The sequence below is a fragment of the Stegodyphus dumicola genome, chromosome 9 (assembly GCF_044657685.1).
Source record: "Stegodyphus dumicola isolate Sdum_Otavi_A_Nest chromosome 9, ASM4465768v1".
Classification (NCBI taxonomy): Eukaryota; Metazoa; Arthropoda; class Arachnida; order Araneae; family Eresidae; genus Stegodyphus; species Stegodyphus dumicola.
This window is the reverse complement of record NC_140776.1, coordinates 140,193,192-140,209,029: the sequence shown is the minus strand read 5'-3', so window position 1 is coordinate 140,209,029 and position 15,838 is coordinate 140,193,192. Positions and strand designations below refer to the sequence as shown.

General features: G+C 34.2%; 1 protein-coding gene across 1 annotated transcript in view; it reads left to right on the top strand.

The window, feature by feature from the left end:
• Window positions 1-11,106, top strand: part of LOC118185440 (long-chain-fatty-acid--CoA ligase 5-like) — a 102,609-nt gene extending 91,503 nt beyond the window's left edge. Inside the window, exons 18-20 of the mRNA XM_085824153.1 lie at window positions 2,922-3,023; window positions 9,090-9,161; window positions 10,763-11,106. Coding sequence (XP_085680279.1) covers window positions 2,922-3,023; window positions 9,090-9,161; window positions 10,763-10,906 — 318 coding nt within the window. The 3' untranslated portion in view covers window positions 10,907-11,106. The remainder of the gene's footprint in view (window positions 1-2,921; window positions 3,024-9,089; window positions 9,162-10,762) is intronic.
• Window positions 11,107-15,838: the final 4,732 nt, after the last annotated feature.

Below are 15,838 nucleotides of genomic sequence, written 5' to 3'. Positions count from 1 at the left end.
TAATATTATTTAAAGCTGGAAAGCAGTTTGATCATTTGAATGCAAAAAGTCAATAAAATCTGCAAGCAGCTCATTCTTCATCATCTATTACGGATGTAGAGAATACAATTCTATTACTAAAAAACCAGTAATGCAAGATTGGGGTGTTTATGAAATGATTAGAATTGTTTTTAATGGTATTTGTGTAAGTAACTGGTTTTAACGGAAATTAAGTATGCGATATTTGCCCTATATTGGACCAACAGAATGCACCTCATATAAGGACAAAACTACTAATTCTTTATCCAATATAATGCTATTCCCTTAACTTAATTATTTTAAATTTTTGTTCTGTCATCTCATCCACACATGTTTTGCTGGAAGAAACAGTTGATAATGTGATTCTTCCGCGTTGGTGTAGTAGTGCCAGTCATCCTGATTTACAACAACGACATATTTTGGGTACAGGCGAAAGGAATTTGAATACATTGCTCTTGTGGCTTCTTTAGAATACAACTGTTCGTATATCAGCATAAGAGTAGCAGTATAATCACACCAGGATTTGATTGCCGGAGAGTAGGTAGGGGAGCGGGTTTAAGCTATTTTTCTTGTTATTATAGTGTAGCGGTCACCATACTAATGGCCTACAATTTAAACTCGTCGATTCTTGGCAAGAGCACTTTCAAGGTCTCTCCTAAAACCTTCTGATATCTCTGACAGGTAAGGTGACGAATATAATGTCGTGACGATAAAAATAGCATCAGCAATAGTTAATGATAACCATCCTTAATTCAATAAAATCCACATTTCGTAGTGCGTTAAGTAATATCCTGAGAGTCACCAGAACTGAAGCAGAATATGATTTAACGCAACAGTTTTCCTCTTTCAGAATTTTTTTTTCCATTAGAGGTCAACTAGCTGACTTAGTCTTGGCCACTACTAAGGCCGGAAGTGGTGGCCACTTCATTATGGAAGCTCCTAATAGATGGGCCACCATTACCTCCTATGAAGGGACGGATAATTAAAACCATGCCTTCTCCAGGATTCGAAACCGGGGCCTTCGGAACCGTAGTAGGCTTCCCCAACAACTTACTCTGGGAGGCCTTTAAGTGATTACTAGTCTTCTCAAATTCAAGTTATCTCGTTTCTGTACCAACTGTATATAATAGCTTTTTTTCTCTTTTTATAATTATTTTATTTCTTTATGTATTGTTATTTTAGCACAAGCCTGCTCCCTTATATATTCATCTTATTGCTGTTCATGAAAGACTTGCTATCATTCGCCGCATTAAACAGCCCTATTTATTCTGACATTTGCAACATGCTTATCGTATGATCAACAATCATGCAGAAAGCCATATGTATCAAATCTATGCTCAGGTACAAATGCCAAGACATTTTACTCCATAGATCTGTCCCTAACTGCAACCGTTTCCATGTTATGAAGAGTAGCCAGAAACTTATAACGGTACCTAATATTTTGGCGCTTTAGTTAATTTGCTAAATAATAATAATTTAAGCAAAACTGTAACTGACCAACCTCCCTCCGGAACTTAGTTGACAAGTTGTTTAAATTATTCTCTCTTAGGAGTATTTCAAAGCTATTTATGCATAGTGTATTTTTAATGATTTATTTGGCAATAACACATTTAGATCTGCCTCAATGTCGAGAAATTATCTGTTCTTCTTAATTTTTTTCTTTTCGGTGAATTATCGTCTCATACATCCATTTTGTGCTATTTTATATTTGTTAAACATGCTACCTTATCATTTGGGTTCTGCTTTTATTCCCATATTCGACAGTTCTCACTATAACGCAGTTTAGCACAAATGATCCCAGAGGATCATTTGTGCTAAACTCCAGTGATCCAGAACTTAACTTTAAAAGTACCCTGGCAGAATAAGCTGACTGAAAATCTACTTAGCATCCCAGCTATTGCATTTAAATTATTGGCTTATGCTACTGCTATTCGCTATTGGAATTTAGTGAACCTTAGAGATGAGTCAAAGTTTAGTAGGACGTGTTGCTTTGGTATTTTGCATTCAATTTCATATGAACCTGTGTTATGATTCCCCTCAAGCTGGTAAAGTTCTGTTTCTGTTAAAACTTTGAATATATTTAATCGCCCTGTTGGAGTAAATTCACAAGTTATTCATTGTTTTAACATTTTACTTTGAGTGATACTTTTAGTTAGAACGCAGATAGCACAGTAAGTCGTCTGACAATCTCCACCGTTAGTTTGACTCTTTGTTAATTCAAAGCAACGGAATAGCTGTACAATTCTATTCTAAATAGAACCCTAAATAACCGGGCATGTTTTAATAAATAAACAAAGCTAAAATGTATCAACACAGCATTAATATACAAACTTAAATAATAAAGAAGCTAATACCTACAAACTAGAATTCAGTTTAATAATTAAGTTTTTTAATATACAAAATTCACTCCTGCTATCTACAATCGAAGAAAAAAACTAATAAGGCTTTTACTTTTAAGCTAAGTAAAGCTAATTTGCTTCAAATCCTCAGTGCCAACATCTAAAATAAAATACTCATGATTTTTATCAATCCTAATTTCGAGTCTTCTGAAAGAATATTTATATTTTATTCTTACATTCCCATGTTTCTAGAAGTGAATAAAAAATTGGGAAGGAAAATGGGTATTAATGGGTATTAATGACAATAAAATAATAAATTCTTACAGCTTTACATTTTTCAGGTAAATCATGATTTGTATTCCCTGCTTTTTCCTATAATTCAGTGCTTATTTTTTATATTTCAAATATTCAAAAGCTATAATATATTGTAAGTTAAATCGCCCAAATAATAATTTTTATTGTCATACTGCATTATTTAATAATTGATTTTTTATCTATAAAATTATTTTAAAGTTAATTTTACATATTAAAAGATGCTTAATCTTTTTTTATTTTTTATTTTAGGCCTCATTAGTTGCTATAGCAGTTCCAGATCAGGACGTTCTAACAGAATGGTGTAAGAACAATTCAATAAAAGGCACCTGGAAGAAAATCTGTGAGAATAAGGTAATTAAATATTTTAGCTTCTTTCCGCGTTTTTATGATGATGAATTAAATCTTCCTCTGACCGTCGCATTCTTTTAATCCGACTTGCGGGGTGGTATTGTTTTTTACATGAAAAATAAATCGAACTACGTTTTACCATGTCATGGCCGATAATTGAGTTGAAAAGCTGTGAATAATGACCGCGAGTGCCGCTACTGTTGTATTCTATCGTCTGCCGTGTTTTTTAAAAGCACTTAAAAAAGGTGAATGTTTGTGGATCGTGCGCCGCGCCAGCTTGCTGACAGTTTTGATATGCGCTGCGCATGTATCGTCTGTCAGGGTATTCGGCGAGATTTTATTTTTTTATTTCTTTTTATTCAGTTACCTACCGTTACCATGTCGATCTCAAAATCAAATAAGAAGAGAAAGGTAGGCCTTGAAAATAAGGTAATTAAATATTTTAGCATCTTTCCGCCTTTTTATGATGATGAATCAAATCTTCGTCTGACCGTCGTTTTCTTTTTAATCCGACCTGCGAGGTGGTATTGTTTTTTTACATGAAACTTGTCATGTTTAAAGCAGAATATTTACTTGTCGTGTTTTTAAAGCAGAATGGAGGGCCAATTTTGTCACAGGATTAAACTGCGAAATTTTATGTTTAATTTGGAATGACATAATAGCTGCGCGAAAAGAGCACAATATATGTCGTCATTACCAAGCTAAACACTCGACACGGTATTCAAACCTCTTAAAACGAACGATCATTAAAATTGGAAAGTTTTAAAGAGAAATGTCAACACAACGCAATTTATTCGTAAAAATAAAAAAAATGGTAATGAAGCAGTAACTATAGTCAGCTTACAAATAGCTCATTTATTAGCCATAAAACGAAAACCGTTTACCGATGGTGAGTTAATTAAATCATGTTTGCTTGTGGCAGCCAAAACAATGTGCCCAGGAAAATAGATATGTTACGACCTGCCATTCTTCCGGCGAGAACAACTGTTAAAAGACTTGAGAGGGCCACATCAAGAATCAGTTAGAAGACAAGACAAAAAAATTAAAATAGTTTTCGTTGGCTGAGATGATAGATATTACTGATAAAAACTATTCGAAATTTTTAGAAAAAACTAGATATTTAAACCTCTGGTAACCCAGTGTATTATTCACCAGCAAATTCTTCCTCGGAAACATCTCAGATTCTCGTGTGTTTGTTATTAAACCAGTTGTATCAGTAGTAAACTCCATACGCTCTTGTGGACTTAACCATCGTTATCTTAACGAATTTTTGATTAACAAACTCAATGATTTCAAATTGAACAGTGGCAACACTGTACGAAAAACAAAATTATCTCCAGCGCGTGAGACTCTGTATCAGAAATTCTAAAGATAGGCTGTTATTAAGTATTTTTAGTCCGAAGAAACATTAGCTCAAATGTTCTTAAAATGTGTATTTAAATGGGAATAAATGCCCCTTTGGGCGTAATATAAAATCTGAAAGCTTTAAGATTTTCTTTTAGGCGGTTGACGCTAGTAAACTAGAGAGTAAACAGAAAACATATGATAAACTCAGGAAAGACTGAAAAAAAAAACAGAAAGATTTGAATTAAACACAGTATCTGAAAGAGGTTTGAATTAAACACAGTATCTGGAATATTAAACATATGCTACGAAGCTGCTTTAAAAAATTTTGTGATTTTGCCATGATTTAAGAGCGAAAGAAGCAATGTTTAATTATAAAAAAAAATGTTTTAGAAGTTTTGAGTTCAAGAGAAGATTAGTAACCTGCGGTATTGAGCCGAGAGCATAAAAAAACCCTTAGCAAATCCTCTTTTATGTAATCCTTTCAAATTTCTCTCTCAATCTATTTTTTTGGGGGGAGGGACATTGTAAAGGACCAATGGCAGTACAAGAGAGAAGAGGGGGAAAATCCCTTTATTGGAATTACAAGTTTTCAGCGTGCCCGCGATTACAGACGATAATACATTTTATGCGGGAGAGTGTTGACGACAATGGGAAACATAACATCGCAGGAGGAATCTCTATAACTGCACGTTATAGATAAATATTTTACCCCGGCAATGTTCGTCATGCGTGTATCGTTCTAATGGCATTTATGTTTTTTCAATGTTCTGATGAATTTGCGCAGTGAAAAAAAATGTCGTATTGCCATTTAAAATTTTCGAAATTTTTTTACTATAACAGAAACCGTGAGAGCTGTAGAGTTTTAAACCTTCACAATCTCGAACGCATACCTTCAAATAACAGCCGCATCATTGAGTGGTTGAGCGGATTCATATGATGGGGAACGTTTTTTTAACGACCACCCTCTATCAACAATGCTTCTTTAGCGTGAGTGGTACTTCATTTGGATAAAGGAACTTTGAGGTCTCTGTTGATGAGTTCATCTTACTTCTTAGTTACACAACCAGAGAAAAGGACTCACAGTTAGCCATCTTTGGCCATGTAAATTATATATTACTACAACGGTCCTTTTGAAATTTTTTTCCATGTTGTAATGTAGTATAAATTAGTTACACAACAAACTTGAATTTGGCGTAGATTTGAGTCAAGATTTCATTCGATTTCCAGGGCAAACAGGTAGAGATCCTTGTTCATCAGGAGCAAAGAAATCTGCAAGACTGGAAAGCAATGGACATTATCCTATAATTCTGACTTTAATAATTAATTATTTAAATAATAATAATAAGTGTTATTATTATTATAATTTTCCAAGTTATTTTTTTGAATTTACTTAGTAACTTTCAGAGAATGGTTTTAGAAGGAGTAACACACTGTGCGCAAGCACCCTTGTGTCTAACGCCATTATATCAACTAGCAGTCACGGATGGATCATGGATCGTCACGTTGCTACTAGCTTAAGGTGACCAGACGTCCCAATTTTCAACAATTTGTCCCACGACGTTTTAAAAAAGTCCCGATTTTTGGAAACTTAGTTAAACTTAGTTATTCTGATCTCCGGATCTATAACTATAATTATCTGGATGAGCAATATAAAATGCGGCTGATGGCCATACTTAATCATATTAGAATTTAATATCATTTTATTTATAATTTTCCTTCTTCGATTTGTATTTTTTGCTAGATTATTGTATGTATTCTTAAATCGTGTAAACTTTACTACGCTGACCGCTTGAATTGCGCCTTCGTACTTTTTATTCCCAGATCAATTAGTTTTTGATAAACCTCCTCCAACTAATTAATTAACATTTATAATATACACTCTTAGACCAAAAAAAAATCGCACCGAGAAGATATAAAGCAAATTGGACACAAATTGATATGCATACAGGTTTCGACTGAAAATGCAACATTTTACATTTTGGCTGCCAGTGAATGAACTGTTGTCACTACAGCGCATCTGATCTGCGCAATTGGCAGAATATTTAAGAGGAGAAATTACGATTCCAGGTCACAAATTCTTCACGAATTTCATTCCGTGTACTCTGGTAGACAGTAACTACACCTCGTATAAAGGTGCGCGAACGATATGCGCAGATGTCAGAATTTGAGAGACATCGTGCAGTTGGGCTCAAAGAAGCCGGTTGGTCTCATCGGCGAATAGCTCGTCATTTGAGAAGGAGCAATGTCACTATTAAACGATGTTGGCAGGTTTGGGTGAACGAAGGCCGCACACAACGTCAAGAAGTAAGCGGTAGGCCTAGACAAACGACAGAACGTGAACACCGGGCAATCGTCAGAGCAGCACTCGCAGCCCCCCAGGTGCATCATTATCATCGATTGTACGTGCAACTAGTGCTTCAGTTACGCAAGGACCATTCTTAGACGGCCTACAGAAAGGGGGCTGAGGTCATCGCGCCCCTTACGCCGACTACCATTGACCTCTGTACAACGTCAAGCCCGTTTACAGTGGTTTCGGGATCATTCACACTGGAATGTCACTGACTGGAGTAGAACAGTCTTCAGTGATGAGTCCCGCTTTGAACTGAGCTCCGATGACCAGCGAAAGCGAGTCTGGAGACGCCCCGGACAGCGGTGTGATACCAACTTGACTGTCTTCCGGCAGACCGGCCGACAACCAGGAGTGATGGTATGGGGTGCCATTTCATTTCATAGTAGGACCTCTTTGCTTGTCATCCGTCGCAACCTTACAGCACAGCGATACGTCGACGAAGTTTTAAGGCCCGTTTTGTTGCCCTTCATGTCACGCCACCCTGGGCTTACATTTCAGCAAGATAATGCCTGCCCCCACACTGCACATGTTTCTACTGCTTGCTTTAGTGCTTGCCGAACATTACCTTGGCCAGCAAGGTTGACGGATCTCTCTCCTATTGAGCACGTTTGGAGCATTATGGGCAAGGCCCTCCAACCAGCTCGGGATGTTGACGATCTAACGCGCCAGTTGGACAGAATTTGGCATGATATTCCTTAGGAGGACATCCGCAACCTCTATCAATCGATGCCAAACCGAATAACTGCTTGCATAAGGACCAGAGGTGGACAAAAGCGTTACTGACTTTTTCAGCTTGTGAAGCTCTATCACTTCAATAAATTATCCAATTGTTCTCAAACTGTAATCATTTGTTCTTCTGTACATATACATCACTTCTACCGATTTTCGTCCCATTCGGACTTCATGGTGCGTCGTTTTTGTTTGTCTAAGAGTTTATCTTAAAAAAGAATTCAGTAATGCAAATTTGATATTTTATTTCTTAACATATTATTAAGTATATTATTTCGAAATTTTTAATCGTTCGATTCGGGGTAGGGCACTGGGCCCAGGCACTTGGGTATATTAAACACATTTCCAAGTCAACTACTTTCTAGTCTTGCAGATTTCTTTGCTCCTGATAAAGAGAGACGTGTACTTGTTTGTCCTCAAAATCAATTGCGATCTTGACTTAAATCGACGTCAAACTCAAGGTTTTTGTGTTATTAATTTTATATTTCACTTGACATGTTCCTCTTCCGCTTTCATTTTGTAATGTAGTGTTTTTCGATAAGAGGTTCAAACTAATTAAAAATTTCATTTATTCACATTGCGAAGAGAAGTGGTTTTTCTTTGGTCACAATTTATGACTATTATCATTCTAGCAAATTCTGAAACGTTTACGATTTATTTCGTAGAACACAGAATCACATTTTAGCTTAAAATCATTTAGGCCATTTTTTCGTTAAATACAAATCGAAAAGATTGCTTTTAATCTCAGAAATCTGTAAATTTACAGCAGAAAGCACCATCTTTTGCAGATAAAAGAGTGTATATAACATAGTTTGAAGAGTTTTCGATTTCATACATAAGGTATCTTAATAAGGGAAACTGCCAGAGGGTGTTAGGTGGTATATTGCACTCTCTTCTCCTTGCGAAATCACCAGTGATAATCATTCGCAAAATTAAACCTAGATTTCAAGACAGCCATCGACCATATATAAAAGGTTAATAAACTCTTCGACAGAGGCATCTTGAATGGTAACAATGTTTTTGAGATAAATAAAATACACTTTTCAAACGCTTAAGGTTTTTAATTAAAACGAAACACTTAGAAATGTTTTTCCACACTTCCGTGAAGACATACACGACAATGCTACAACTAAGGTCTACAAAAGTAAAATTAATGTAAGCGCAGAAAGTAATATATTGTAGTTTCTACGAAATTTTTACTGCTTTTGTCATCTGTTTCGTATGCTTGTGACATTGAGGAAACTCCTATATCCTATCGATTTTCCAAGAAAATGAGTTTGAAGATGCCTTGAAAGTTTAATTTATTCTCGAAAATTTGAAAACTAGAGATATTTCTTGAGGCGTTGGAAGCAGCGAAGGACGGAAAAGAAGATTTAGTGGAGTGAGATCGTTTTAAAGAACCATAGAAAGTTAGAAAGGGTTAAATATAGTGTAAATATGTGTATAGTGTATTATGGTGCATAGAACTCGACATTTTAATTTAATAAATCAAATGTTTGCTCATTCATTCACCTCCTTTAATTTGATATGCTATCTTAGAGATTTATATCAGTAGGCAAAAGCGCAATTAATATCTCAGTCAATTATTTCTTAAATTTCATTACAAATGCTTGTACTTTTCAACTTGAATTTTTTTTTTCTAGACTGTAAAACAATTTTTACTGGATGATATTACCAAGCTGGGGAAGGAAGCTGGACTTAAGTCTTTCGAACAGGTAATCGCAATCCTTTAATCAATGTAACTGTTGAGCTTTCAGGTTTTTAGCGAGCAAGGAACGTGAAATATCAACTATGCCTTTGATGGAATTCAAACTCAGGATGTTCTGATTGTCAGCTGGATGTACTACCAGTTATACCACGAAGGTATGCAGTAAGGAAGGCGAAGATTTCTTTAAAATTAGTATTGTAAAAATAGCCAAACAGAACAGTAAAACAACAGAGGCTACACAATAAAATATGATTTATGAATAACAAGAACCCTGCAAAATTTCAAAAAAGTGAAAATTACAAATATTCCATTCTTGAACCTTTATTAAATAACCTCATTGACAGAAAATGTAGTTATGACAATATGTATACATTGTCACGATATATATATATGTTACCGTGAAAGACCGAAATTGGAGAATGTCGACTTTCACCGGAGAATGTCAACATTCACCAAATACGTCGGTGAAAGCTCTAATATTTCTTTACATTCTTGTGCATTCGGACCCTCACCGGTGTGTATGTCGACAATCACAGATATGCTCTGGTGTAGGTTGAAAAGAGAGGAGTATATGTACACGCTGCCATTCCAAAAGGAAGTGTTCCACAAATAAATGCAGTTGTAAAAAGCAAGGGCCTCTTGTGCAATTCAAAGTGTCATAATAGTTTAAGTTGTTGCAATAAATAAGATTTGAATCACATAATTTGGTAAGTTTATAACTTCTATTATTTTCCTTTCTCCTTTTGAATGTACTGTGTGTTTTAAGTTCTTATATTCTTAAGTTCTTATTCTGAGTCTCAAGTGCGTTTTTTCGCGAATGAATTACGGAGAAGGAAATATAATATTCTTATATGTTCAACATTCACCATTAGTACATGGTGAATGTCAACATTCACCGGTGTAAGTCAGAAATAAGAGTATTTGGGAAATATTTCGAACATACACCAAGCGACTATGTGAATGTTGAAATTCACCGGTGAAATTCGACATTCCCCAGATTTCGGTGTTTCACCTTAACATATATAAAGTCAATTATAAAGAACAATTATCTGAGTTTTACAAGTTTGAAGATGGTTAGTATATCTGCATATGCTTAAATTTATATGGAATGAAATAATATATCTGTGAAGTTTTATACCAAAGCATGTGTCGGTACCTGAAAAGAATTTGTAAAAGAACGGTAAATTATTAGAACATGTGGAGTCCCAGATTCTAAAGCTGTACCTCCCAAATACGCGTCGAGTGTGCTTCCAATTATGCCCCGAAGGCATGCAGAAAAGAGGGAGAAAATGCATTATAAACTTAACAAAGAATTTTTGTTACATTTGTTGACGCAATTAAGTTTTTTAAAACAGAAAATTTGATATTGGCGGGTTATCTTCTAAATTAATAATTTCATTTTTTATGATTGCTAGTTGTTTTCATGTTAGGGAAAAAAGATAACCATTCTTTTATAACTCAATATTTAGTTAATTGCAAATGTAAAATATTAAGGATATTACTAATATCTAATTATATGGTTTATATATGCCGGTTCTTTATAAAGAAAGTTAGTATTATATGCATTAATTTCATTTGCATCAAGTATATTTTGCTTTCATATTTCAGGTGAAAGACATTTATTTGCATCCTGAACCATTTACCGTAGAATCCGGTTTACTCACGCCTACCATGAAGACGAAAAGGCCAGAATGTCGAAAATACTTCTCATTTCTAATTGACGACATGTATAAAAATATGCAAAAAGTTTGACTCGTTAATGAACAAAGTTCTTAATCACAAATAATTTAACATCATTTCGATTCTTTTTCATTGCTTATCAATGTTTAAACAACATTACAGGCCAGTTTTTAAAATGTATGTTATATTAAAATGTAAATTTCAAAATTTTCTCTGTCCCTCCCCCCAAAAAATGGGAGCGGGACAAGAAATAAACAAACCCACAAACCGTCCTTTTTTTCTTTTTTAACCCAAAGGGACAATTTCCCCAGAAGAGCTATAAATTTTGATTTAACATTTTGCGTTGGTTCACCATAAAAAGGTTTTCATGTTCAAATTATTGCCACCTGTTACTAGAGCCCTGCATTATATTTAGAGAAACTAAATAACGTAGCATCTGCATGAGTGTATGTACATTTATCGCACTATGAAAAAAACAATGGTACCTGGAGACATCAAATTTTGAATAACGTAGTCCTCCGCTCCAATATGGGCATCGGGAAGCCCAAATTTAAAATTTGTTTCATTATCTATTTCATATTTTATAAAACTTTAAAGAATGTTTTATTTAAAAACTCAACGATTTTAAAGCAAGCCATGGCAAAACTGTACGGGGGGAAAATAAAAGCATTTTTATCTCCAGCGCGCGAAAGTGTGTATCGGAAATTTTAAATTTATGCTCTTTTTAAAATATTTCGGGATATTGCTATTGAATTGAATTTTATGGTTTAATGTGCGAAGAACATGATATTTAATAAGTAAAGGTAACACCCAGAAAGTTAAAATTTGGAGTCCACTTGGGAGTAATATAATATCTGACAGTTTTCAGATTTTTTTTCTTAAGAATTAAGTTAAAATTGTAACTTTCTGGAATTCATTTTGGACAATCTTCAACATAGTTTCATCAGCTATGTTCATTGCGACCATTAGAAGACATGTGATCTGTAGAAGATATTTAAGTTAAGACCTGAGAAATTTTAATACAGTTTTAAATAACGTCATTTTTTTCTACCAATACGATTTTTAAGTTATAGATGGTATTTTATTGGATATTACATCTGTACACATAACAGTTACTAAAAAATCTGAAACTACCTATTGGTGAAATTGCTTTGGAAAAGTTCAGAAATTTAAAGATGGATAAATTAAGATGGGTGAAGGAAACTGTTTCAAAAACTGACAAGAAACCGATTATTAAAAACAGGAACAAAACTCTTTTTATTCATAAATGTATTTCATACAAAAATTTATGAAATCTAAATATAAACTGATGAGAAGTATCTAATTTTGTTTAAATGGTTTATCCAAAGGGGATTTTTATTGCCTTGTTTTAGACAAGAAAAAGTAATGTAAATATGTTTGCAAAATCTAAGAATTTTGCTGTGGTTGCGAAGCTGCAAATAGGAATCTTAGTTCTTGCAATAGCCTGAGAAGAGTTCTTAGAATAGATGAAAATTCTTTAAACATGTACCTATAGCTTCTTAGCATCCTAGTAAATGCATATGATATTTAGTTCATATGATCGCCTCTTTGTGCCCGATATGGATCTATGTAGGTATCAAAAATAAATAATTCAAGGTAGCTTTATAAACCTCTTTATTTTACATAATTACTGACCTGATCAGTATAGTGGTTAGCGTTGCTGGTTGCAATACTTTTGGGGCTGGGTTCTGATCCTGGGAAAAGGCTTGGATGTTTCTAAATGTTAGTGTATTGAGAGTATTTAAAATACACAGCCAGCCGAAAGCCCTCTCTCGAACCAGAATAGGTAACGGAAACAGCCACATTTCGCCGCTGATAGGGTAACCTAGCTTAAACTGTTAGCTGGAGGTGCAACCAAAGTGCTGCATAAATGGGATAGTTTTTAACAACCCCACGCGCACCATGTTTAGAGGAATTTGTAATAGAGCTGTTTACCTGGCATAGTTATAATGAATTAGATCAATGATTTTTAAAGTACAAGATGTTGCAAAATTTTGAAAATATTAGCACAACAGGTAATATAGAAGGATGCAGGCTTTGCGAAAGTCCATCCGGAAATAAAATAAATACCTAGAAAATTAATCTCTGTCTTTATATATATAGATATAGGTATAGATATAGCTAGATAGATAGATGCACGTAGTGTTGCATGCACAAAGTACAATTATGGAACAAATGACTGTTGCATTATGTTTTAATAATTTAACTCATTTATGGCATATTTGTTTATGGCATTAAGTTTATCCATTTCTCTGAAACCATAAAATTCGCAAAAATATTTCATTTATTTACAAGATATACATCATTTATGAACTATTACTTACTACAAGTTACAAGTTTAAAGAGCTTTTCTGGCAAATGAACATATAATTTTCTTGCCCAAAACGTGTAATAAATTTGATGTTTTGCACTTTTTGTAATTAATTATCTTCCTGGAGGTACATCATTCTGAGGTAAAAGAAATACTTCCACATCGTAAAAGTAATTACGTTGATTGACTGAATGATTGATTATTACTTTTGTTACGATTTGTAATCGTTCCACGAACAATAGAGGACATTAGCTTTTCATTTGGTGAGGCGACTTCTGTAATCAACTAAAGAAATTGGCCGAGAAGGATAAGAGTTAATAAATATTAGAAGGATGGAAAGAAACTTAGTTTTTTTCTATACTATAATTAGGAAAGACGTGTTATATGTCCCACAAACTTTGTATTTTAAAAATGTATTTTTTAATAAAACTGTTAAACTATAAAAAATTATATAATAAAATCAGCAAATTTGCGTATTGCAGTATGTTTTTCATTTAAATTCTTCTCAAAAACGGCATATTGTTTTCATATGTTATGCGTTTTAGTTAAAATTTTCACCCATCCATGGAGCTATATCATTAATATCGCGAAAATATCCAAATTTAAAACTTTTAAAAGATGATATGCAGCTCATGATGGACTGCTTTATTATTAGTAATATTGCAATTTACCAGGGAATGAAAATAAGTAAGTAAAGTATTGTATAATTATAATTTTTATTTCAGTTCTTATCAAAGACGTGTAATGCTAACGGCTGAAATTTCATATCATATCTACGCTAACCTTCAAGACATTCTTCTACATGAGAAATCTTTAAATACAAACCTCTTTCTGATATCTCAACTAATGAGATACTTCGTATTTATGATATATGAAGATATCCGTATTTAAAACTATCAGCATGTGATAATATACCCTGTATACAGGGGCGTAGCTAGAGGGGGGGGAAAGGGAGGCATCTGTCCCCGGGCGCAGAATTCAAGGGGCGCCAAACTGATGTTACGACAGTTTAAAATTAAATGTTTTCCATCCTCGGCAAGCAGTAGGGGGGCGCGAAATCTTCAGTTGTCCCTGGGCGCTGAAAACCCTAGCTACGACTCTGCCTGTATAGCTCATTGCACCAATTACATCAGCATGACTACAGTGCAGCAAAATCATAATTCTCTGGTAGCCTGTCTCAAGCGCTCATTTCCGGAAGTTAAACGAATTGGCTGAAAGAGATTTTCGTGGTTTTCGTTGTGTGTATTGAAATTGCGGTCAATATCACCTTAGAAATTTCATCGCAAATCGCATCAGAGGTCGATATCTCTTTTGGAACCTACTTATCCCACAGTCAAAAGAGTCAAAGATTTATCCACTCGGAAACATGATTAAAATTACCGTATGACTTCGTCAAAGGAATTTAATTCAGAGTTAGATATAAGAAATAATAAGTAAGTAGTTTTAAGCCGACTGAGATTTTAACTGGATAGCTGCGAAAGTAATAAAAAAGGTACGAATATCAATGCAATAAACTGCCTAATTTACTGCGAATCTTCTTCAGATATTGCCATCACTTGGACATTTTCCTTTTCAGAACTGTAATTCTCACTTCACCAGAGCACACTGACATTTAAATCATTAGAATATAACGTTTCAAAAAGCATTGTTTGATCATTTTTTTTCTCGAATACCTTAATAAGAGTTAAAAAAACCACTGAACTATTGTAAAAAAGGATATACATTTTATTTTACCAGTTGGCATCAAAGGATAGTCTTTGCGATGTAGTCATGCTTCATGATGGTTTCTCATTCTCGTGGATCGTAGATTATCATTCTGTAGAAAAGAATGCGGTTAACTGGTGAACTTTACTCCCATAAAGTTTTTATTATTTCTAGGACCATCAAAAATATTCTTGAAATCCAGAAAATTAGAAAAAAAAAACCTATGGTAACCTATGGTAAAAACCTAATCTGTACAAGTAAATTTGTGCTGCCATCTGTTGGCAAACAGAAAAGTGAGTAACGACACTAGTAAAAGTGAACAATATTGAATATCTGCTTGTGAAAACACAATAACGTTGATAAAACAATCTAGAAAAATTACTCCTAAAATTTTACTATACGGAAGAAAATTCTTGAGATGGAAAAAAGTTTTAGGATTGAGCCTTAGATCTTCTGAACTCAGTCTACTCATCCACTCAGCTATCTTTTGCCGAGAACCATACGCATTGTAAGAAAGAAATACTGAAAATATCTCTATTAAATACAAAATATTATATTATCTTCTGGGATTATGATGGATGATGTGAAGCCGTTTTACCGTTTGTTTGACCATATAATCGAAATCTCCTTTTTTTAATAACATCGTGAGGATTTTCATCACATTTTCGATAAAATTTACGTACTATACTGAGGATTTCTACATCAAGTGGCTTTATGTGGAGATCAGCGTACGTAATTGTAGTGTATCGAGTAATTGTAATCGAACTCAGAACTGGCGCGCGAAGATATTGTAAGCCAGAAATGAAACTGTAAATGCTTGTTTTCGGCGTTGTATGCGAGTGAGGATGTGTTTTGTATATAAATAAAAAGTGTTGTAAATTAAATACAGTGCCTTGCGCAATGAATATACAAAAGTAATCATGTTATACACCATCACAGTGCATTTAAGATAATTTTAAAACTTTATA